General features: G+C 41.7%; 1 protein-coding gene across 1 annotated transcript in view; it reads right to left on the reverse strand.

The window, feature by feature from the left end:
• CFAP54 (cilia and flagella associated protein 54) overlaps window positions 1-26,805 on the reverse strand; it is a 311,984-nt gene that overhangs the window by 230,755 nt on the left and 54,424 nt on the right. The window contains exons 14-16 of the mRNA XM_063446144.1: window positions 26,337-26,474; window positions 16,602-16,752; window positions 5,656-5,729 (exon numbers count right to left, since the gene is read on the reverse strand). Coding sequence (XP_063302214.1) covers window positions 5,656-5,729; window positions 16,602-16,752; window positions 26,337-26,474 — 363 coding nt within the window. The remainder of the gene's footprint in view (window positions 1-5,655; window positions 5,730-16,601; window positions 16,753-26,336; window positions 26,475-26,805) is intronic.

Genomic DNA, 26,805 nt, shown 5'->3' on the forward strand with positions numbered 1-26,805 from the left:
CGGGTCCCCTTGGCTGTCATTTAAAAGGGGAGGTGAAGGAAAAGATATGGAAAGGTGAGTTCGTAGAAATCTTTTCCCTTCTCCCCCTAGAGGAGTTCCTAGACCTCAAGGAGGAGGACAAAAAGGACGCCAAGAAGGAGGAGGAAGAAAAAAGGCGTAAGTATAGGAAGATCCCGAAGACTTGTGGGAATTGGCTGCGGGCATTTTGTATTTTGGCCAGTGTTATCGGCGAAAAGCGACCGGATTGCTGTTCGCAGTTATTTTGCTATCTCGACGGAATAGGTGATGCGTACCGGACATATGGGGGGCTGGCATGGTGGAAGTACGATGAACAATTTCGTCAACGGCTAGCAGCGAATGCATCCATGCGGTGGGACCAGATGGACCTGCCGCTATGGATGCGGCTGATGATGGCGCAGAAATCTGCTCCCTTTCAGGGGACAGCCGGCGCGGCCACTGGGGGCGCTGCGTCGGCGGGTCCGAAAAAAGGTTTTTGCTGGGCGTTTAACGAGGGCCAGTGTAAATGGGGGGCTTCGTGTAGGTTTAGACACGAGTGTTCCGGTTGCGGCGGTAGCCACGGGGTCAGTCGATGCTTTCAAAAAGGGAAGGGTGGCACAGGAGGAGGTACGACAGGAACCGCTGCTACAGCGACTTCCGCTAGGGCGGTCCCCGGTGAAGGTCGACGTGATGTTGCCTTGGCTAAGGCAATACGATAGTCAGCAGGATGCAGAATTTTTATGGAGGGGTTTCACGGAAGGCTTCCGGATCCCCTTCAGGGCAAAAGGTCCGAGTGGGGTTAGCGCAAATCTTAAATCTGTAATGGAACATCCGGGGGTGGTTGGGGAGAAGTTGTTGAAAGAAGTGTCCTTGGGCAGGATGGCGGGCCCGTTCGCGGCCCCGCCATTGGCCGATCTGCGGATATCCCCTTTGGGTGTGGTTCCCAAGAAGGAACCTGGGAAATTCCGTATGATTCATCATTTGTCGCACCCGAAAGGGGGTTCGGTGAATGATGACATTGACGCGGACTTGTGCTCGGTCTCCTATACATCATTCGACAAAGCCGTCGAGCTGGTACGGAGAGCGGGTCGGGGGGCGTTAATGGCGAAGGTGGATGTGGAAGCAGCGTTTCGGCTGCTCCCCATCCATCCGGATTGTCATCACCTCTTGGGTTGTCATTTCGAGGACGGGTTCTATGTAGATTTGTGCCTGCCTATGGGTTGCTCCGTGTCATGCGCCTATTTCGAGAAGTTTAGCACGTTCTTGGAATGGGTGGTGCGCAAAGAGTCGGCGGGGGGATCGGTGGTGCACTATCTCGATGATTTCCTATGTGTCGGCCCTCGTGATTCGGGTAAGTGTGGTCAGCTGCTAGGGACTCTGCAGTGGGTGTCGCATGCATTCGGGGTGCCTTTAGCTGCGGATAAGACAGTGGGCCCCACTACGTGCATTTGTTTCTTGGGTCTGGAGATTGACTCGTGTGCCGGTGAGTGCAGGTTGCCAGTAGATAAGCTGCAAGATTTACGACAGGTGGTAGGCGCGGCTGCAAGGGCAAGGAAAGTTACGCTAAGGGGCTTGCAATCTCTTCTAGGGAGCCTTAACTTTGCATGCAGGGTCATTCCTATGGGGAGGGTATTCTGTAGGAGGTTGGCTCAGGCAACCAGCGGGGCGCGGCGGCCGTCTCACTATATTAGAGTGTCCGCCGACATGAGGGAAGATCTAGAGGTGTGGGATCATTTTCTGACCAATTTTAATGGAACTGTGTTTTTTAGGGAGCTGTCTGTGTCGTCTGAGGCGATAGGGTTGTTTACGGACGCGTCGGGCAGTATTGGTTTTGGTGCCTATTTGGCGGGAGAATGGTGCGCGGAGGGGTGGCCGGACACGTGGTTGTCATCCCCGCTTATCAGAAACCTGGCGTTTCTGGAACTGTTTCCCGTGGTGGTCGCGGTGTCACTCTGGGGCAAGGAGCTGGCCAACAAGAGGGTCACATTTCATTCAGACAACATGGCGGTAGTGCAGGCGATTAATAGCCTGTCTGCTAGCTCGCCTCCGGTGGTGCGATTGTTGCGGCGGTTGGTTTTGCTCTGTATGTCATCTAACATTGTGTTTAAGGCTAGGCACATTCCGGGGTGTAAGAATGTGGTGGCTGATGCTCTATCTCGTTTACAGTGGGAACGTTTTTGGGAAGCGGCTCCTGGTGCAGCGAAGGTGGGGCAGGTGTGCCCAGTCGAAATGTGGCAACTCGGGATGGCCTGCTTGGCGAGTACATAAGGAAGTCGCTGGCGCCAGGCACCTGGTCGGCGTATGTTAAGGTCTGGAAAGTATGGGAGGAGGCGGTGCTTCAGGTAGGGGGGGAGCTTTCCGCGGAGCGGAGGCTGGATGTTTTGTTGTGGATTCTTTGCCAATTGTTTGTTAAGCAGGCCTCGCCGGCCATGGTCGACAGGCATATGTCAGCTCTGGCTTTTTTATTTAAGTTCAACGGTTGGGGAGATGTCACTAAACATTTCTTGGTTCGGCAGGCTATCAAGGGCTTCAGGAGAGGGAAGAAAACGGCTGACTCGAGGCGGCCGGTGTCTTTCGGAATGCTTCAACAGTTAGTGGAGCTGTTACCCTCGATATGCCGCTCGCCTTTCGAGGTTGAATTATTTGCAGGTGCATTTGTGTGGGCCTTTTTTGGGGCGTTTAGAGTCGGCGAGCTGGTGAGTGTGAACAAGGCGGGGGTTGGGGGGCTGCAGCAGGAAGACGTGGTAGTCAGCGCTGACAGGGTGAGTATCAGATTGTGCAAGTCAAAAACTGATGTTTTTGGAAAAGGCTGCACGGTGGTATTGTACGGGTTTCCGGGGTCCAAGGTGTGCCCGGTGTTGCGGGGCGCTAATTATTTAGCGCTCCGGCCTGAGGGTAAGGGCTGTTTTTTCGTACACGCTGATGGGTCAGCGCTGTCACGTTTCCAGTTTACCAGGGTCTTCCGGATGGGACTGGGGAAGATGGGCCTGGAACCCTTGCAGTTTGGTACTCATTCATTCCGTATAGGGGCCGCGACGGAGGCGGCGAGGTTAGGTCTGGGTGACGAGAGGATAAAAAGGATTGGTAGGTGGGAATCCTTGCGTTTCCGATCGTATGTGAGGCCGGACAGGCTGGTGTAAGTTCAAAAAAAAAAAAAAAAAAAGAAATTTTGAGAGCTAAGTATTTTGCGTGGTGGTGTTGGTGTCGAGACGGTGGTTTGGAGGATGAAGAACTAACTTTTATTTCGTTTCAGGTTGGACGGTGTGGGTGATCGGCCATTCGTTCGTGTATTGGGCACGGAAGAGAGCTGCAGCTAGAAGGAGCGGAACACAGCTGGGCTTTCCTCGGGAGCGGGTGGCGATCTCATGGTTTGGTTTTAGGGGATTTAGCTGGCAAGGTTTGAGTAGTGTTTTGTTCAGGAAAGTGTATGGGGGGGCGAAGCCTGATGTGGTAGTGTTGCATGGCGGGGGGAATGATTTGGGTCTTGTCCCTCAGAGGGAGTTAGTGAGATGGATGAAGAGGGACATGGACCGGCTGGTAGGGCTGGTCCCTGGCGTTGTAGTGGTGTGGTCGGAGATGGTCCCCCGATTTGCGTGGAGGCACGCTAGGGACTTGGATGCGGTAGCCCGTTGCAGGGGCAAGGTGAATAGGGCAATGTCAGCATTTATTAGACGTTTGGGGGGAGTAGTTGTCCGACACAGGGAGTTGGAGGGCATGTTGCCCGGTTATTTCAGGAGAGACGGGGTTCATTTGTCAGATGTAGGGACTGACTTGCTGAACCTAGGATTTCAGGAGGGTATTGATAGGGCCCTGTTTTTGTGTGGTGGGGGTCGCGCATGTCCTTAAGGGGTCAAGGCATGTGCTATGGCGGAACAGGGCATGGTAAAGTCGGAAGTTGGCTGGAATTGGAAGTGGATAGGCCAAGGCCTAGGCCGGAGTAGGCCAGGTGGATAAGAGTGTTGGTAGGTTCAAGCTCTTCGGTGGCTACGAACCTAGGGGGTAGGGGTGTCTGGGTACACCCCTACAGTTACGTTTGGTTGGGGCCTCTTTGGTAGGCCGTGTGTTATAAGTTAAATGTTATTGAAATGTTATTTATTGTTTAAGTGCTAGGGTCATTGTCAGGGGTATTGTATGGGGGGATAGTAACAAAATGTCAGAAATGACAATGACCCTAAATTTGTTAATTTGTTTGAAAGTTAATAAAGCTGTGGACGTTATACTCCAACAGAATAACTGGTGTCCGAGTCTTATTAAGGTAATTTTAAACTAACACCTGCCGAATAACGACAGTGCCTATGTCAAGTAAATTCAAGGTTGATTTCACATTTTAGGCCACTACTGTCCAATCAGAGAACTTCACCCAATCAGCAACAGTTTTAGTTTAGCTAGTAAGTCACTTTGGATGTAAACGACTGAGCATCATTAAGAAATATTGCCTTAAACCTCTGACGTGACTATGTTATCTGTCAAAGCATTATCTTAATGTATTTAGTATCACAATCCAGCTTCTTTTTAATAGATTTATTACATATTTTAAACAAATTTCATTGCCATACAAATACTGTAATAAAATATAAAATCTTTATGAGATGTTCATAAAGGCTGCATTGGAATTTTACTGTTATTCCAATGCAGTCAAAATATATATCATAAGACAAAGTACAGGACTACCTTGTCTTATGGTGAGATCCTAACCTTGACAAATCTTGTCAAAAAGTGGAGCTACCGCTGTCAAGTTTCATCACTTCTGCCAGCCATCACTAGAAAAGGCTGGGGGAATAAGGCATTATCTCGCAACATAATATCAATGGAAACTCCTGCCACCTCGCGGGACTCTCCATAGACATCAGTGCTGTACTCTCACGCATGTGCAGAGTACAGCACTGGCATGGGCTACTGGCAGATGAAGCACCAAGACCTGAAGATCGAAGATGGTGCCACCCACATGGGACAAAGTCAGGTAAGTATATTTTACCATCTCTGCATCCCGGGCTACCGCACCCCAGCAGTGATGTCATCATCAGGGGTCTTCACCAAATATGCAAATATCCCAAAAGGTGACAGAGCCCCTCTACGAAGATTTCTAGCATTATTTAGGTTTATTCACTCAAATGAGAACTGATTAACAAGTTGCAAATTTTCACCACGGAACAGTTGGAGTTTTTTTTTTCAAATCAGAATTTTGGCCTAAATGTTTGTTTTGTTTCTTACAATTTACTGTTTAGTGAATGCATTCCTTTGTGTGTGGTGGTGATTTAATTAATCGCGCCTCATTTCGAATTGACGGCACTCATCAGGCTGTTCTCATTGCAAATTTGCTAGTAAACCTGCAATACACTGGGATAGGAGCAACTGGTCTAGGCTAAGTATGGAATGTCGGGAAGTTCAAGGTCCAAAACCATCAGTTATGTTTCCAATTCAGCGACTGGTGACTACATTTTGAAATTCCCTTTCAGTTCTACTTTATTTTCCATCAATCCACATATTGCTGAACAACCCAACCAGGTAGAAAACAGGATTCTAATTCTGAAGATCAATGAGATCAGCTGGGGGATTTCCACCAATCACTAGACTAGTACCTGTTTGGATACACTATGAAATAGCATTGAAAGTATCTGAAGTATAATTTATTCTCAAAAATAACAGGACTAAACTTACCTTTAAGGATATCCGCTTATCAGAAATCTGTGCTTGTGAACTTGTATCTACATTCCTTTTTTCAAGTGACCTGTCTGAATAATAAAATATGTATATTTATTTCCCATTTAGATTATCATCACTTGAAAAGCAAATGCTTTATTCATGTTGCAAAACAGAAGAAAATATATAATAAAATTGCAGTTCCATGGGCAGATCCATTGTAATGTGTAGCACAGATTTGACACTTAAACGTTAATTGTTATTGGTCTTATTTCTGTCTATTTCACAAGTGTTCTTGATAAACATTATTTACATATGTTCTACTCATGATAGGGGAACATTAATCAAGGGATTCGGTTTGATGCACTAGTAAACAATTGTTGCATTCTTGTACATTTTTATCTGACATTACTGTCTCACTGTATCAAATGTCTCTGCATTAGATCACTCAGAAATGTGAAGAATGACCGTCTTTCTCAGGCCTGCAAGGTAAATGAATATTACGGAATAATATCATGATTTAACTTGCACAGTAAGCCAATGTGAAATCTAAATGCTGTTAATAACAATAGGAGATCATCAAATTTGTCCAAATGAAAAATAATGATAATAATAATACAAGTCAATTTAGCACCTTAGATTTATCTGAAATTTACTAAAAAAAAAAACTAACAGCTACGCTGAATAAGATATGAAATAACTTATCCCTAAATAGCTTAAAGGACCACTCTAGTGCCAGGAAAGCATACTCGTTTTCCTGGCACTAGAGTGCCCTGAGGGTGCCCCCACCCTCAGGGACCCCCTCCCGCCCGGCTCTGGAAAGGGGAAAAGGGTTAAAACTTACCTTTTTCCAGCGCTGGGCGGGGAGCTCTCCTCCTCCTCTCCGCCTCCGATCCTCCCCGTCGGCTGAATGCGCACACGCGGCAAGAGCTGCGCGCGCATTCAGCCGGTCGCATAGGAAAGCATTTACAATGCTTTCCTATGGACGCTTGCGTGCTCTCACTGTGATTTTCACAGTGAGAATCACGCAAGCGCCTCTAGCGGCTGTCAGTGAGACAGCCACTAGAGGACTAGGGGGAAGGCTTAACTAATTGATAAACATAGCAGTTTCTCTGAAACTGCTATGTTTATAAAAAAAATTAGTTAACCCTAGCTGGACCTGGCACCCATACCACTTCATTAAGCTGAAGTGGTCTGGGTGCCTAGAGTGGTCCTTTAAGAATCCATTTCCTAAAACGTGACCACCTGGGTCTGTCACGGCAAGGGTGCATAACTCATTTTTGCACTATGGAATATTGTCCTTTAATGTAATTTGTGTAGTGCATAGATAATATGCTTGCCTGGTAGAGATGGAATATTGTCAAGGTCAAAAGGGGTTCATTTGATTATATTAAAGGTCAGATGACAGAAGGGGTAATGTAAATTGCATAGGAATGTGAAAAGGGTTTTATCCTATGAATGGATCCTGTGATTACTCAATGGCTCTGCAAGGTGTGAGATTCTACACTGGAAAAGCCTGAATGTCTGGCTCAGCCATTTGGCCTGTACGTCTTAATTGATGGGTCAATCTCTTTGATATCCAAAAGGAAACAATATTCATATTTACCCACAGAATAATAATTAAGCCTCATTTTTGTTATATTTGTAATGTGACAAGCGCCATATTCTAAACAAGCCCAAACATGATTGGCATAACTTAACCGTAGGGGAAGGAATTGTGACGTCCGCCATGTTGGGACGCAAGTAAGGTGTGCGACATATGTATAGAATATGAAAATAATAACAAATTCGTAAATGCAATTATTATTTCTGTGGCAGGTACATAAGAGAAGAAAGAACCAAATGTTTCCATTTGGATTGATGTTGATCTGAAACACAAGGGGGTGGTCACTCATTATCTCTATAGATACGCCTAAACTTCACCTCTAGACCAGGCGTGGTAATCCACAGGGTATATATCCAATGATACTGAAATGTCTGTGTACTTGCTTGGGGCCAGAATCTAATTCTAAGTGAGTCACCATCTTTCCTACCAGAGCCCCCCTGGGGCAGAAGTATTTACTTTGAAGAGGTGAGTAAGTGATTAGGACTTTCTGTTATTTTATCCCTTTTGTTTTTATCTGTTGTTGGTGTAAATTATTTTAATTGTCATCTATTTTTTTATATGCACTTTTGCTCATAATAAATATTCCTTTATTAAGTTCTACCTTTGTCTGGTAAAGAATCACGTTACCTGAAGAGACTAATTAGTATTTTACAATTGCTTTGATATTGTGCTAATTCGTATTTGGTGGGGTTTTATTACTGATTCACCTGGGGGACCAAGGAACCCCATTAATAAATTGACCTGGTGGTGGCAACGTTAAAATAGTAATAGTTATATTATTATGTTTAAGTGTGGGTGGTGTTAAGGGGGATTTTGTATTATTATTTTTATTTCGGGTCTAGTGCAGACAAAAAATGAACTTTCACCACCACAACTATATCATGCATACTCTTGAAATAGGGTGCGTTCGTGACAGGGCCTAAAAGATAAAGCATTATTAAATCAACAGAAGCAATGATAAAAAAAAAAGAATCATAAAAAGGGTCTGAGGCTCCAGGAATAAGGTTATACAATAGAGGAACCAGAAGCAGCTACCTCCACTGTTCATAATCCATGTGCAAAAGACAAGGTGCAAAAAATGAATGCAGTGTGGGGCTAGTGGAAGAGATAGAAAACAAATCTAATAGGTCATCAATTCCCCTATTAACCAGTGGAAGACAATGGAATTCCCCCAATTCTTTCTATAGGAGAATGGATCTTTTCATACAGACGGGATAGGAACACAACTTTCTCCCTGTTACTTCCTGCATTCAGAATTTAAATAAATGTGGGTGTTCCCAGGAACTCCAAATGGCCTAAGGGACCTTTAGGCTCTCTCCAAAACTGACAGCAAGTAAGAGATCAATAACAATGAACAGGAACCAACAGAACCTCCCAATAACAGTTTAACAAATATTGAGAACACACTATGCCAAGCTCAAACAGAGCTAAGCAGTTAGATATCCCTACCTCACTCCAAGCGCTTTAGTTGAGGGATTAGCCAATGGAATTGAGGATTGCATGTCATATTAATGGTATAGGAACAAAATATCAACATTTTGGCCTAAATTTGCAATTGGCTTGTCTATTCTCTACAATTCCTGTTTTAGTGAATAAACCCAATAGGGCAGATTTATTAATGAAAGTAAACGGAAGCATTAAAACCAGGCAGGAATACTAATGTTATTTAGTGGAGCCCAATTTTAACAAGATTAAATGATCCATCATATGACAAAGAACATTTCACCTCTTTGTAAATCTGCCCAGCTTTGTACCAAACCAGATATAGACTATATAGTTAATCTTGTTTATTCTACAGTAAAAAAAACCTCCACTAAACAAAGAAAAAGGGTGTAGGTAGTTCATGAAATAAGAAAATAATAAGTAAAATTAGAAAACGATGATAGTTTACACAAGAAATCCATTGCTAAACCCAGGATTATATTTTAATCTCCTATTAAAATCTGCTTGAGTGAATCAATATTTGCTGTACTATTCTGTGAATGTTGTGAGTCTGGTAGGCAGCTGGGCTAGACATCTAATACATTACTTTAAAGAAGATTGGAACTTTTTAACTACGGTAACTAACTATTAAATGACCCAGAAATTTAAGAATACAGAACAACAGATTAAGAAGGCGTTAAGATTTTCTTCCTGTATAGGTAACATTTTTGAGCTAAATAACTTATTTTGCATTATCAAAAAAATCTAAATCTAAATATGAAAGTCTAGTTCGGAGTATATCTGTGGGTTCATTGTTGTATTTTTTTTCTAAAACCTGTACGACCGAAATCTAACATCAATAGCTTCAATTTAATAAGCTTTCTAGATGATTCAATACTACTAGAAACCTTCCAAACTATTTATCTACAAAAATTCCTGTAGACTTTAATGGTGACATCTATAGATACATAATATGTAATCATATTTCTGATAGTATTTAATCATTTGGAAAACTTATCAAATCAAGGATGTAATGTGTTTTTGTAAATCCAAGCAATAATCACAGCCAGACTAAGCCAAATATGCGATGAATTACAAAATAATTAAAAGGATACTTGTGTTTATGCGGCCCTAGTCACACCACTAAACATGTGACTTACACAGCCTTCCTAAACACTTCCTGTAAAGTGAGATGTAATGTTAATACTTCCATTATTGCACAGTTTGCTTCATTTAGAATGTTTTAACTTCTGCACTGTTAATACCTTGCTAGACTTTGCAGGAGCCTCCTGTGTGTGCTTAAGTTCAATTTACAGAGCAGGATATAAAAACATCTAAAGTAAATTAACATATGATAGAAAATGAAACACTGTCTTCATGAAGGTTGTATAAGTCACAGGCAGGGGAGGTGTAGCTAGGGATACATAAACAGAAACAAACATGATTTAATTCCTTAATTTAAGAAAATTGAGCAGTGATACTTCAGAGACATGATCTATACACTAAAACTGCTTCATTAAGATAAAGTTGTTTTGGTGACTATAGTGTCCCTTTAAATCACGTTTGTGATGTAGGAGGCTCCCGTGGGCTCCAGCAGGCTATCAACAAAGAGGAAAATAGTAAATTCTAAGTTAAAGGGACACTATAGGGACCCAGACCACTTAATTTCATTTAAGTGGTCTGGGTGCAGTGTACCTGTCCCCCTTAGCCCTGGAATTGAAATCATTGCACTTTTACAGACAGTAAATGTTTATACTGCTGTGCTAAGACCACCTCAAGTAGCTGTCTACTAGACAGCTACTACAGGTGCTTCCTGCATTTTCACAGAGTTTGCATCAGGAGGTTTCCGTCTCATCGGCTGTCGGCGGCGGAGGAGAAGCGTGACCCAGCACCGAGGGACATTGGCGCTGGAATCAGATAAGTGAATAAAAGTTTCTAAACCCTTTCATAGACTGGAAGAGGGGGGGACATGGAGGGTGTGTGACACTTTAGTGTTAGAAATACAGCTTTGTATTCCTCACACTAATGTGTTCCTTTAAACGCTCTGTGCAATATATTATGTGTAAACATGAGATCTCTCATTACAGTTAATGTGCATGGAGACTGTGTAGAGGTCACATGAGGTGTGACTAGAGCCACATAAACAAAGTGATTCAACTCTTTAATGGCAGAGAATTGAAGAGTGAGATTGCAGGGACATGATCTATACATCAAACCAGTTCATTAAGCTAAAATAGTTTTAGTCATTATAGTGTCCCTTTAAGAAAATAAAAAAACTACTCTCACATTTGAAGTTTCTGCATTTGCAGTGAGCTCTCACCAAACCAGAAACTGACTTAGCCAATCCCGCTACTCACCTACCGCAAACTAAGCATGGTTTGTGGGTGCGGCGATGATTTATGTGACATGAACTTTAACTCCCAGAAACCAAAGCTATTCCATCTTGTGCAGCAGTAATTTTGGAGAAAAAAAGAAAACACTACCAGGGTTATTTACAAAAGTGGTAATTGTTGGGAATTCAAAGTTAATTTAACATTAATGCGTGGGAGGAATTTTCCAGTTCAACTACTTTGGAGTTAAATTGGAAATGTAACTTTGAATTCCCAACAATTACCACTTTAGTAAATAGGCCTGCCCAGATTGGGAAGAATTTACAGCAAGGGTGGGTTTATTGCGCGAATCAACACTATTTTAAATAAATTAATTAATATATAACAACCCACACAACATAGCTAACTACTATATTTCATCTACCATCTGTGGGTGTCTGGAGTGTCGCTTTAACTGGTGTCTACAGCAACAGCAATGAAGTGTAATTAGCTGTTTGCTAATGAAGAAGGCGAGAGAATATTAGCTGATGGATAAGTTATTTCCTTTCTAAATACCAGTAACCTTCAATACACAACCAAACAAAATTACATTAGCAGTTCTAAATTATACTTTAAATGTTTAATTGCTTGAAATTAACCTTTTTTTATAGGCCAAACCTTTCCTTTGTGTTTTGGGAATAATGTTTAATTTGTGCCACGTAACTTTTTCACAAAATGTAACATGTTGTAGCAAGTTTTTACAACATTCAATAGCTAAGGTTTCCTTTTTATTTTATTTTTTTCCAATTGTGTCTATCCATTCTATTTGTTTAATTATTTTATTGTATTTACTATACGTAGGTACAGAGTTGCATAGGCTGAAAAGAGACATGTGTCCATCAAGTTCAATCTTCCTCACATTTGTTTTTTGCTGTTGAGCCGAAAGAAGGCAAAAAAGACCCCAGTTTGAAGCACTTGAAATTTTGAAACAAACCAGGGAAAAAAATCCTTCTTGACCCCAGAATGGCAGTCAGATTTATCCTTGGATCAAGAAGCTAATACCCTACATTGAAAGATTATATCCTTAAATATTTTATTTTTGCAAGTATGCATCTAGTAGCTGTTTAAACATCTGCAGTACAAGGCATAGAAGGTTCTAAACGGCGGATTGGCACATTTTACTTTAAGAGTGCCTGATTTAAACCTGGGCCTTTTACTAAAATAGGGTTCGATGTAATATAATGGGATAAACCTTTTAAACTACATATCTACAGAAGTCACCATTAAAGTCAACGGGAATTTTTGTAGATAAATTGTTTTGAAAAGATTATCCAAAAATATTATAGTGGCTTTGTCACTACCATATCCAACATGAGTATTTCATAAAGATATATTAAATACTTATATTGATTGTGTTGGAATTTCACTGAGATTCCATCTACGTTGAAAGATATACTGAGACAAAGCAGGGACTTCTTTGTGTCAGTATTTTTCTCCGCTTGAAAAAGCTTGACAAGAGGCAAAACCACCTTTTGTCAAGTTTGACATTTCCCCAGCCATCACTAGTGGACTAAAGGAAGAAAAGCTCATTCTATGGAGGATCCTGCAGTTTCACAGGATCCTTCATAGACCTCAATGCTGTACTGTCACGCATGCCGAGAGTACATAGCTGACGTACGTTCTTGGCAGCTAAACTACCATGAGCTTAAGAGGCCTGGTCAGAAGATCATGGCAGCACGATTAACTAACTATACCCTAGCTTCCCATGAACCCATGGCCACCTGGCCACCAGCGGCGATGTGGTCTTTGCAAATTTGCAACACCCTGTTTTAACATATTTGAAAAGCTTCTCCAAAAATATTACATTGAGGCTAAAGTGCTAAAGTTAGGACCCATGTTTTTAGAATAAGAATATAAAAACTAGAATTAGAAAGATAATTTGCAAACATCATTTGAAAAGCTTCTCCAAAAATATTATATCAAGGTTCATGCTAAGACACATGTTATTACAATAAGAGAGAGAAAATATAAGTCTAAAAGTACTATTATACGCAGTACTGGAGACCGTATCTCCAGAAGGATATTGATACTTTGGAGAGAGTTCAGAGAAGGGCTACTAAACTGGTTCATGGATTGCAGGATAAAACTTACCAGGAAAGGTTAAAGGATCTTAACATGTATAGCTTGGAGGAAAGACGAGACAGGGGGGATATGATAGAAACATTTAAATACATAGAGGGAATCAACACAGTAAAGGAGGAGACTATATTTAAAAGAAGAACAACTACCACAACAAGAGGACATAGTCTTAAATTAGAGGGACAAAGGTTTAAAAATAATATCAGGAAGTATTACTTTACAGAGAGGGTAGTGGATCTATGGAATAGCCTTCCAGCTGAAGTGGTAGAGGTTAACACAGTGAAGGAGTTTAAGCATGTGTGGGATAGGCATAAGTCTATCGTATAAGATAAATCCAGGGACTAATAAAAGTATTTAGAAAATTGGGCAGACTAGATGGGCGGAATGGTTCTTATCTGCGTCACATTCTATGTTAAAACATTTTCTTTTTGTTTCACTTGTCTCCATATACAATCATTTTAATAATCTTAGTATTGAGCTGAGAGACATTGGGTTTATAATTTTTTGCAACATTTTCATTATTCCATGTGTATGTTCATTGAATATCTTTCATCTTGGTTTTTTTTTTTTTTTTTTTATGTTTTCTGTAATTGATTCATGTTAATACCAAATAAAAATCTACAAAAAAAAATACTGTTAAAATCTTAGCTTATCAGATACTAGCTTATCCGATCCAAAATCGTTTTCCTATACATTTCTTCCTTGAAAAGTTAAAAATATCATGTAAAGTTAAAAAACAACTACATAAACATTAAATAACTTAATACAATACTTGCACATTATACATTTAACAGACAGCTAAGCAGATATCAAAATCAGATCTGGCGAACTGAAAATGCCTTTTTTTGACATTTCTTATTATTAGCTGGGTTTCGTCCTCACATAAATGCTAAATATTATATGTACTGCGCTTACTCAAACAGCAGTCATCATGCATTAAGACTAAAATATATATTTTTTCACAATGCTTTGTATTCAGACTGACATTTAATCTCAATGCAGACTAAAATGCAAAAACTATTTTTATTCAGAATAATACCGATAAACATTCAGAATTTGCGTCATACATGCCTAATACACAGAAACTCCATATTTCTGTTAAAGTATTTGGCAAAAATGATAACGGTTGCAATTAAAAAACAAACAAACTGATAAATAACTTTCATGTTTTTTTCCTACATTAGGAAATTCCTAAAAATATGTTTAATCATGATCTCAGCAATAGAGGGAGTCAGCCACAACAAGAATGGCGAGGTGGTGGAGAATAGGTAAGTTTAATAACGTTTATCTCTACAGAATGGAAGGGCTGGGGACTAAACATGTATTCTTACACTATGTTCTATACCAGTGGTTCCCAAACGTTTTAGGTTCAAGGCGCCCTTACTATTTCAATATTTTTCCAAGGCACCCCAAGTCAAAAAAAATTCTAGGTTGTATATTTGTACAGCGCTGCAGCATATACCATGCCTCTAATCTTGGGAGTGGCACTGGTAGATTATTTAAAGAAACAATCCAGGCACAATAACCACTACATTACATTGTAGTGGTTACGATGTCAGCAGTGCCCTCCCAAGGTAAGTAGTCAAACTGTTTAAGAACAGTTTGACAACCTACCTGGGGTCTGCCAGGATAGGGGCTGTAGTGTGTGTGTGTGTGTGTGTGTTTACAGGGGTGCAGTGTGCATGTGTGTGTGAGGAATGCAGTGTGTGTTCAGGGGTGTATTGTGTTTGTGAAGGATGTAGTTTGTGTGTGTGTGTTATCAGTGCAGTGTGTGTATGTGGGGCAGTTTGTGCATGAGGGGTACAGTGTGTGTGTGAGAGGTACAGTGTGTGTTGTGGGGGGTAGGGTGTGTTAGGGGTGCAGTGTGTGTGGGTAGGTGCAGTGTGTGTTTGTGTATGGAGGGGCAGTGTGTGTGTGTGTGTGTGTGTGTGTGTATGGGAGGGCAGTGTGTGTGTATGGGGGTAATTGTGTGTATGGGGGTAGTGTGTGTATGGGGGGGCAGTGTGTGTGCATGGGGGAGCTATTGTGTGGTGTGGGGTCTGTGAGGGTAGGAGGGCAAATTAATAAATATATACTTTATTTTTTTTTATTAAAAATAAAAATTATGTCCCCCCTCCCTGCTTACCTTGGCCTGGGAGGGGGGACGTTTCCTGCAATCCCTGGTGGTCCTGGTGGGGAAGCCCTGGTGGTGACAGTGAACTCTAGCAGCCTCAGGAGATTCTAGAGTTCACTCTTGCGAGATTCGGAGCGTTGCCGCAGTAAGCATGGCAATGCTCTGAGCTCGCGAGAGGAGAACCCGGCGGAGCTGCAGGTTAGAACTCCCCCGGGTCCTCTCTCCCTCCCCTGCCTGCTGTCAGCAAAGTGCTAGCGGGCCGGAGAGGGAGATCTCTGATCTCCCCTCCTGTCCTGCAGAGCTGGCAGGGGAGAGCACAGTTTCCGGTGCGATCATCATAGCACCGGGAAAATAACTTGCAGCTCCCCTGTGTGCCCGCTGTTCTATACTATAATGTTCCTTTATATGGGTGCCCCAAATGAGTCTCCTCAGGCTTCCCTCACCAATGACTCTTTGGCACTTTGCATTGGCTTGAATAACAAAAAAAACTTAACATCTAACAAGTCTTTAGTGTAAGCAAAATGTTTTTTGACATATGTCCAATATTATGTGCACCGTTCTCATCCACTGTCAATGATCATACTGTAGGAACTATATATGAGTGTAAAGTAAGTATAACTTTTAATCTACTTTTGCAAGCAATAATTAAAGCCTGTTCTCAGTTTATTAACAGAATAGTAAATTGCACTGAACATTTAAGTTAACTTCGTAATGTTGGATAACAAAATTAACTGTATACAATTTAAAATGTAGCTGTTCTGGTCTAAATGTTGCCATTTTGTTTTTAATTTATCACAATTCTCTTTATAGTAAAAACATATTCCTAATATATAGTAATATATAAAGCTATTTGTGAGTTAATCGCTGAAGTCCACATTTTGTGTCACACAGAGAACTTTTAATGATTTCGAGATTTGTGTGCATTTAATAAGTCTGCAAATATCAAAAGGTGGACCAGTGTCTTGTAATTACACATGTGAGGATCTACTCAAAATCTCCCCACCTCCAAGCTTGCTCAGACTTATTAAAAAGGGTATGGTCTGTTCTCAGGATTTTTAATATTATGTTTACCTATTCCCTAAATTTAACAAATGTCAATCTGAAATGTTTAAAAATAAAATTAAATGGAGAAATACACATCTTTTTATCCTGCAACTGGGGGCCTCCATTTGCTATCTCCCTGCCAATCATTGTTAGAAACTCTGCCATTTGCAACTTTCAGTTGACATAAAGAAAGCCTACTCAAGATATAATAAAGTCACCTTCAGATGGTATGACCCAAAAAAACTAGCCTATTGACCCAGTGATCCTGGAACACACCATGAGAGATCTCGGAGATTAAATTATGAATAATGGGTAATCATTAAATATTTACCTGACTTTCTTCCATATTTTAGTGTGGAGTCGGCCATACTTTCACAGATTCCTGATAACCTTAACGCAGCTTCTCCCATTATAACAGCATCTGCATCGATTATATTACAGTGTTGCATAGCCTCATACAGGAGGCAAAGTATATAGATCCACTGGAGAGAGAAAAAAACTTAATATACATATATACATAATGGAATAAATAACCAAATCATACGAACTATACATTTCCAGCAGGATGTTACAATACATTTGTATTTTTTTTTTTTTTTTTTATTCTTTAAATGTTTCTATGAAAGACAAATTTCTGAAAAGGCCAGGTCAAACCATGTAGCCTTCTCCACAGTATCTACCTTTCTTATAACACACAAATCACAATAGTGTAACAATATCTCCATTTATATCATCACCAACTTCCTTTTTCTGAACAGCTAATATCATTTCATACAGGCAAAGTGAAAAGCTTTGCTTTGCTTCTTCAAATCTGGCAAATTTTAATGTGACAAAATTGAAAATCAAGCCTTATATTTGACCCTGTAACTTTTAAAAACACTAAAAAACCTGTACATGGGGGTACTCTTATACTCGGGAGACTTCGCTGAACGCAAATATTAGTGTTTCAAAACAGTATCACAACAATGATATCATCAGTGAAAGTGCTGTTTCTGTGAAAAATGCAAAACAATTCACTTTCACTGACAATATCATCGCTGTGATATGTTTTACTGTCTTGAAATACTAATATTTGTGTTTTGCGAAGTCCCCCTAGTAAAACAGTACCCCCTATGTACAAGTTTTAGGATGTCATGGAACGTTACAGGGTTAAATACAGTGCTAGCAAATTCAATTCTCAGGACTTTCGGCCTGGGTTGTCAGGCAGGTCCCTCAAATTGCAATCAATAAAATTACTTAATTATGTAAAAATATTACATAAGTATGCACATAGATTTATATACATTTATTTATACATATTTGAAGTCTACGTGCATATTTATGACATTACTTATGTAATTATGTATAAGGATATATATATATATATATATATTTATTTTTTTAATTATTTTTATTTATTTATATATACATAGATATATATATATATATAATTTAATTCAAGTGTATTTTTATATAAATATATATATATATATATATATATTAATATCAAAATACAGTTAGAATAAAATTACATATATATAGAATTTCTTTATTATTTGTAAAAATATATATTTCTTTTTATTAACTTATTATTTATATTTTATAATATATATATACAAAAAATATAGTTATTATATATATATATACACGTGTGTAATTTAATTAGTATGACATTATATATATATTTATATATATACTTAGTATGACATTATATATATATATATATATATCTGTTATATATATATATATATATATATATTTATTTTTTTATTTTTTTTATTTATTAACATATTTTTTTTTCTTTTCAGAAGCAGGGAGACTGCCTATCAGTTCAGGCAGTCCCCCTGCAGGCAGATGCATTAACAGCTATTGCAACCAAGTGACCGCTCTTTAAGTGTGATCACATGGCCCGCGGGTGCCTAATTTGCTGTGGGGGGAGAGTCTAAGCTGTCAGGCAGTCCCCCCAGACTGGTAGCAACACCGATCGCCAGCGGGGGGAACATCGGTGATCAGGTAAGTAATAAGGACGTGCTGAGGACGTACTAGGTACGTCCGCGGTCCTTAAGGACCACTTTTAGTCGGGCATACCTAATACGTCCGGGGCCCTTAAAGGGTTAAAGTAGAATCTAGCACACTGTATATTGATTATCAGTGAGCCATGCACACTTTTTCTTTAAGAATTAATTGCTGACCATCATAGCTATAAAGCAACTTGCTGATAACAGCATATCCTCAGACTATTCATTTAAACCACATGCAACCCTACAATGACCTGTGTGACAGGCCAAAGCAAATCTTTAAATATCTTTAAACAATAGAAATATCTTCACATAATTTTATATTATAATATTCCATCTCTTGATTTTTTTAAAATTCATGCATATTAAAATTGTTGAAGGTATGGATACAAATCTGTATTTCTAACACATTGGAGCTGTCTGCATATAGATGACGTTAGATGTCCTCATGCAAAGTGTGAGGATGCTGAACATCAAATTGCAGAGTTTTACTCGGTTACTAAACAAGAAGCCCCATCTTCTCTGAGATTGCACTGATTCACAGGGCTCAAATACCAGAAATACCAGGAGCAAGGCTTCATTGAGATGAAGTGGTCCAGTTGCTTATAGTGTCCCTTTAAAGGAACATTATAGTGTTAGGAACATAAACATGTATTCCTGACCCTACCGTGTTAAAACACTATCTAGACCCACTTTCCCCCTTGCCTCCTTAAATATAGTAAAATCTTACATTTATTCCAGTCTGATGGTGCTGGCTCTGCCCATGACCTGCTTTCTTGGCTACACCATCAGCAGTGATGAACTCATCCAATCACAATGCTTTCCATAGGAAAGCATAAGATTGGCTGAGATTGTCAATTCTGATTATCTCAGTCAAGGAGGGGGGAGAAGCCAAATGCCAACCTGAATCAATGCATCTCTGTGAGGAAAGTTCAGTGTCTCCATGCAGAGGGTGGAGACACTAAATGTCAGTGCTGCACACTGTGCAGCACCACTCCGGGAAGCACCTCTAGTAGCCATCTGAGGAGTGACCACTGTAGGTGTCCCTAGGCTGTAATGTAAACGCTGTCTTTTCTCTGAACTATACTCACCACAACAATTACATTAAGCTGTAGTTATTCTGGTGACTATAGAGTCCCTTTAACCCCTTAAGGACACATCACATGTGTGACATGTCCTGATTCCCTTTTATTCCAGAAGTTTGGTCCTTAAGGGGTTAAGTTGAAAATAGCAGAACTGGCAATATTCTATAAGTTACCTTTGCTTTTAGTTTGGCAACTCTGACCTTAAATTTAAAAGTGTAGCGGTACTTACCTTATTCGGGGGCCGGACGCGGTCCTCTCTTCAAGCCGCGCGCGGTCCTGCGGCTGCACGAGCCGCGCGCGGCTCGTCCGACTGTTCAGACAGGAAGGCGGGCAGTGACCGCGAGAAGCGGTCACGTGTCCCGCCTGCAGCTAAGAGCGCGCCGCGAATCTCGGGCGCGCTCTTAAAGAGACAGTGGGAGCCTAAATTGCAAAAAGGCTCCCATTGGCTCCTGTCATGCCAATCACCCCATACACTTACCTGTTGGGGGAGTGGAAGTGACAGGAGCCAATCACATTAGTTTGAAGGCTACTTATACTTACCCTTTTCCCTTAGTTCCTTGCCCTATCGTGGTTTCTGCTACAGTTCCCTTTAGTGCTTGTTGTGTTCAGTTGTGTTTCTCCGTATTTGACCTTGGCTTTGTATTCTGACTTCGTTTTCGCTTTATCCTATTCTGTACTGTTTGCCGGCTTGCTGATTCCTGTGTACCAGTCCCCGGCTAGTTTTCGTTTACGCTGTCTCTTTGTGCCCTTGACCTCGGATCGTTCCTGACTCTGTCTTATCCTATTACGTCGAGTCCGGCCACTCTAAGGTCCGGTAGACGTATCTCTCCTCTGTACTGTCTTCTGTTAGGGCTGGATCCTGCGTGTAGGGGTATATACTCGTTACATTACGATAGGGCCATGGACCCCGCAGATTTAGCTCAACAGATGGCGACCCATGAGGCTAGATTTGTAGAGCAGGATCACCGTATGGATCAAATAGCTCAGGCTCTCCAGACGCTCTTAGCTAGAACCATTCCAGCAACCGCACCTAACCCTCCTGCACCCCTGCTTCCTGAAGTATCGACTATGCCTAACGCTACAGCACATTTAACGCCTCCTCCTAGGTATGGAGGGGATTCTAAGACATGCAGAGGGTTCATTAACCAAATAGAGTTTCATTTTGAAATGTATCCACGTTCATTTCCCACAGAGAGGTCTAAAGTTGGGTTCTTTATGCACCAACTTACCGACAAAGCACTTGAATGGGCAAACCCTATTTGGGAGGCTAATGGACCTATGGTGCATAACTTTCACAGTTTCCTAACAGCTTTTCGCAGAACTTTTGATACTATGAAAAGGTCTAAGAATGCCGCTAGAGCATTAATGAGGGTTAAACAGGGTTCTAGGTCTGTGGCTGATTACGCTATACAGTTTCGTACCCTTGCCTCACAGGTCGATTGGACCAATAATGGGTTAACTACGGCCTTCATGGAAGGTTTATCAGACTCTATATTGGATGAGGTAGCAGCTAAGGAGCTTCCTATTGCCTTAGAGGACCTTATTGACTACCTCATCGATATAGATAATAGGATTCGTGACAGGCTCTATACTAAGAACAGGAATAGACGTTTTGTTACACCTATTCAACCCAGAGTTAATATACCGGAGAGTGTTAAAGTATCTGAAGAGGAACCTATGCAATTAGGGGTTGCCAAACTCTCAGATACTGAGAAATTACATAGGAGAAGGGAGGGACTCTGCCTATATTGTGGTAAGAGAGACCATATGGTAAAGGAGTGTCCTCTGCTCCCGGAAAACTCTCGCACCTAAGACCTTATAGGGGACTGGCCTTGGGTGTGATTTCTAAGTCTCCTACATTGCCTCCTAACCGACTGCTTCTCCCTGTTTCTTTACATATGGGAGAGAGTTGTATAGTTGAAAACATAGACGCCCTGGTTGATTCTGGGGCAGCCGAGAACTTTATAGACTCTGGTTTTGTAAAGAGAAACAATATTCCCATCAGAGAGAAGGAGATACCCTTGGCCGTTGAGGCCATAGATGGTAGACCATTGATATCTCCTGTTGTTACTCACGAGACTGCACCGCTACACATGTACACAGGGGTTCTACACTATGAAACCATTCGGTTCCAGGTCATCACCTCTCCCTCTTCACAGTTGGTGTTAGGGTATCCATGGTTACGTGCCCACAATCCCATTTTTGACTGGGAGACAGGGCAGATAAAATCATGGAGTGAAGCCTGCCATGAGTCATGTACTATTGAAGTCACGCCTGTGAATTCTATTAACGTTCCTTCTGTTCCTCCTTTATCTACGACTATACCCTCTCAGTATTTAACTTTAAAGACTGTCTTTGATAAAAGAGAGGCTGACAAATTACCGCCTCACAGACCCTACGATTGTGCTATTGATTTGTTGCCTGGTACTATACCTCCTAAGGGCAGGGTGTACCCCCTATCGGTTCAAGAAAACCGTGTCATGGAGGAGTACATTAAAGAGTCATTAGACAAGGGATTTATTAGAAGATTCTCTTTTCCGGCTGGAGCGGGGTTCTTCTTTGTATCAAAGAAAGAAGGTGATTTAAAACCTTGCATTGATTATAGAGGTCTTAACAAGATCACCATCAAAAATGCTTACCCTATACCTCTAATAACAGAATTGTTTGACAGGCTCAAACATGCTACGGTATTCACCAAATTAGATCTTAGAGGAGCATACAATTTGATACGTATTAAAAAGGACCACGAATGGAAGACAGCCTTTAACACTCGGTCAGGTCATTATGAGTATACCGTCATGCCATTTGGGCTTTGCAATGCCCCAGCAGTGTTCCAAGAATTTATTAATGATGTCTTAAGGGACTTTATTCACTCATTTGTTATTGTGTACTTGGATGACATTTTAATATATTCTACAGACATTCACGCTCATCACAGACATGTTACAACAGTTCTGAAGACCCTTCTTGCTAATGGTCTTTATTGCAAATTAGAAAAATGTCTATTCGACCAGTCCGAGGTCCAGTTTTTAGGGTATTTGATTTCCGCCGAGGGTTTTCGGATGGATCCCCAGAAGCTCGCTGCAGTCATAGAATGGCCTCTGCCGCAAGGTCTGAAAGCCATCCAGCGTTTTCTGGGTTTCTCTAATTATTATAGACGTTTTATCAAAGGTTTTTCGTCTATAGTAGCGCCTATTACTCGTATGACTAAAAAGGATGGCAATACACGTGTCTGGTCTACTGAGGCACTTCAGGCTTTTGACTTTCTTAAAACTACGTTCGCCTCTGCCCCTATTTTACAGCATCCTGTCCCCTCATTGCCATATATACTTGAGGTTGATGCTTCCGATATAGGGGTAGGTGCTGTCTTATCCCAAAGAGAGTCTCCTGACAAGCCATTGCATCCTTGTGGCTTCTTTTCTAAACAAATGTCCAAGGCAGAGAGGAATTATGATGTGGGTAATCGCGAACTCCTTGCTATCATTTTAGCACTCAAAGAATGGAGACATTTGCTAGAAGGAACTAAGGATCCTATTCTCATATTTACAGATCATAAGAACCTATCCTACCTTAGCGAAGCTAAAAGATTGTCTTCAAGGCAGGCTAGGTGGTCACTGTTCTTGTCTCATTTTAATTATATAATCACCTATAGGCCAGGTGACCGGAACACTAAAGCGGACGCTCTGTCCAGACAATTCGAGACTATTGACAAACAGGAGATTGATGTCACTCCTGTCATTCCCCCAGACAGGATAATAGCAACTACTATATTGTCTATTTCCTCGTCCCTCTTGCAGGCCATACAAGCGAAACAAGGCATGGCACCCAGCGAGAGGCCTAATGATAAATTGTTCGTTGACATTCCCGAGAGACGGGATATTCTGTCACTTTATCACGATACTAAGACTGCTGGACATCCTGGTATTTCCAAAACAGTGTCAGCCGTTTCTCGGTATTTCTGGTGGGATACCTTACGTAAGGATGTTACTGACTATATAAGTGCTTGTACTACTTGTGCATGTATGAAAACCTCTCGTAGAGTTCCTTGTGGGCTGTTGCATCCGTTGCCCGTTCCCGAGAGACCTTGGTCTAATCTATCAATGGATTTTATTGTTGAATTACCCCCTTCGAATGGTAACACAGTCATCCTAATGATAGTAGATCGGTTTTCCAAAATGGCTCACTTTGTGTCTCTTCGCAAGTTGCCCACTTCCAAGGAATTGGCTCTTATCTTCGCTAGAGAAGTGTTTCGATTACATGGTATTCCCTTATCTATTGTATCCGATAGGGGTAGCCAATTTATTTCCAGGTTCTGGAAAGCCTTTTGTTCGGAGATGGGTATTTCCCTCTCATTTTCTTCCGCTTACCATCCCCAGTCTAATGGAGCTGCTGAACGTGCCAACCAGTCTCTAGAGCAGTACCTCCGTTGTTTTGTGTCTCACCATCAGGACAATTGGTCTGACCTGCTTCCTTGGGCTGAATTTGCTCGGAATAATGCCACTCATGATTCTTCCGGCAAAAGCCCTTTTTACGTTGTCTATGGCCAGCATCCCGTTGTTCTTCCGGCTGCATTCTCCTCTCAGGGCATGCCAGTTCTGGATGAGCATTTGGCTGGTTTGCGTAATACTTGGGAGCAGGTTCAGCGTTCTTTGGTGGACTCTGCTGCCCGCCAGAAGGCTCAGGCTGACAAGCATCGCAGAGCGGCTCCTTCCTATGTTGTGGGGGACAGGGTTTTGCTTTCCACACGGAATATTCGCCTCCGGGTGCCTTCTATGAAATTGGCTCCCCGCTTCATTGGTCCTTATCGCATTATACATAAGGTTAATCCCGTTTCTTATGCCTTGGGTCTGCCTAAGAATCTGCGTATACCCAATGTATTTCACACCTCTTTGTTGAAGCCTTACGTACGCAACCGCTATACCCGGCATACTCCCCCTCCCCCTCCTGTCTCTGTGGAGGGTCATGAGGAGTTCGAAGTATCTGCTGTTATTGACTCTCGTTTTCTTAGGGGTCGGCTTCAGTACTTGGTACATTGGAAGGGTTATGGGCCTGAGGAGCGCAGTTGGATTTCTGCGGATGCTGTTCATGCTCCCCGCCTTGTACGTTCTTTCCATTCGCGTTTTCCTGCCAGGCCTGGTCCTGCCCGCCCGGAGGGCGTGTCCTCAGGGGGGGGGTACTGTAGCGGTACTTACCTTATCCGGGGGCCGGACGCGGTCCTCTCTTCAAGCCGCGCGCGGTCCTGCGGCTGCACGAGCCGCGCGCGGCTCGTCCGACTGTTCAGACAGGAAGGCGGGCAGTGACCGCGAGAAGCGGTCACGTGTCCCGCCTGCAGCTAAGAGCGCGCCGCGAATCTCGGGCGCGCTCTTAAAGAGACAGTGGGAGCCTAAATTGCAAAAAGGCTCCCATTGGCTCCTGTCATGCCAATCACCCCATACACTTACCTGTTGGGGGAGTGGAAGTGACAGGAGCCAATCACATTAGTTTGAAGGCTACTTATACTTACCCTTTTCCCTTAGTTCCTTGCCCTATCGTGGTTTCTGCTACAGTTCCCTTTAGTGCTTGTTGTGTTCAGTTGTGTTTCTCCGTATTTGACCTTGGCTTTGTATTCTGACTTCGTTTTCGCTTTATCCTATTCTGTACTGTTTGCCGGCTTGCTGATTCCTGTGTACCAGTCCCCGGCTAGTTTTCGTTTACGCTGTCTCTTTGTGCCCTTGACCTCGGATCGTTCCTGACTCTGTCTTATCCTATTACGTCGAGTCCGGCCACTCTAAGGTCCGGTAGACGTATCTCTCCTCTGTACTGTCTTCTGTTAGGGCTGGATCCTGCGTGTAGGGGTATATACTCGTTACAAAAAGTCACTTTGAATTCTCACTAGTAAAAAAAGCTGAAATGTGAACCTCTTTGTAATTAAACAATGCTCTATTTTGTTCTCAATTTAGATTTTATATTTCCTGTATGTATGCAACTATAAGGGTGGTGAGTATTTTGCAAAATCTTTTAATAATTGTATTTTTTGTAAAACAATTTTATGTTAAACGCCTCCTTTTCATTCTCAACACTAAGAGCACTTAAAAACTCAAATGAACCATTTGGTTAATGTGTTACACAGTGTCCAAGGGGTTATTATTATTATTATTTTTTTTTTAATAGCAGGAAGATTCTCTAGGCGCGGGGGTTAATAGTGGTGTATATGGAAGGCTATCCTCTGAAATCTAAACCTGCTGTGAGTGAGCAAGGAATCTGGAGAGCAGACACACAGCTTTTCCAATTCTGTGTGTGCCTGTCAGAGATGTCTGCTATACAGTTTCTTTCTTAGAGAGACTGCATGTTGGGAATGGCTGGTGAATGGTGAGACCGACGGTTGAAACCCAAGTTGAACTCTGTGACATGCCACAGCAGTCCTTGGCATGGCTTTCAAAGGGTTACAGTAAATGGTTATGGTCAGTACAACTTAAAAATAACATATGTTAATATGTACTATATTATGTTAAAGGAGCACTATATGGTCATTAGGTCCCCCCCCACCCTCGTGGCCCCCTCCCACTGGGCTGAAGGAGATAAAACCCCTTCAGCCACTTACCTTTCTCCAGCGCCAGGCTCCCTCGGTGCTGGGGAACTCTCCTCCCTCTGCTGACGTCAGCCCTGAATGCGCATGTGCGGCAAGAGCCGCACGCGCATTCAAACCGCCCATAGGAAAGCATTACTGATTTTTCACAGTGAGAATCGCAGAAGTGCCTCTAGCGGCTGTCAGTGAGACAGCCACTAGAGGCTGGATTAACCCTAGTGTAAACATACCAGTTTCTCTCAAACTGCTATGTTTTCAGCTGCAGGGTTAAAACTAGAGGAACTTGGCACTCAGACCACTTCATTGAGCTGAAGTGGTCTGGGTGCCGATAGTGTTCCTTTAAACCTGTATTTTTCATGATAATTTCTTTTGGAAGTATTACAATAAATGTTGAAATCCACAATCATATACCCAGTTACCTTGCTATTTAGCTCTGATCTCTGCATAAATTTGGACCCTTCACTTGTAGCAGCAGTAATTCGCTGGACTCCAACTTTGCACTTTTGCCATAGAAACAATATAACATCAATGACAATGTCTCTGTCTGCCTGGACATCCTTGAAAAAGTATAAAACACAACAACAAACAGTCACAATTACGCCATGGCATAGTCACTTTATAAACTGTTGCTATTATTTACAATGCATCACAATCGCTATGTTATAGGGGAAAACATCTCTCAAGTTTACAATTTCTATGAGTCTAACACAGCATGTTCTCAAAGTTTTATGTGAGGATCATAAGTATTGCAATCCAACACCCGAAGGAAATCCTCTTGACTTTCTCTAGTTATAAGCCATATCATGCAGATAACCATATGTCTGTAACCAATAAGACATAAACACATGCATTAAAATGAATCATTGTTGGCTAATGATTTGCTGTAAT

This window comes from Pelobates fuscus, chromosome 3 (assembly GCF_036172605.1).
Source record: "Pelobates fuscus isolate aPelFus1 chromosome 3, aPelFus1.pri, whole genome shotgun sequence".
Lineage (NCBI taxonomy): Eukaryota > Metazoa > Chordata > Amphibia > Anura > Pelobatidae > Pelobates > Pelobates fuscus.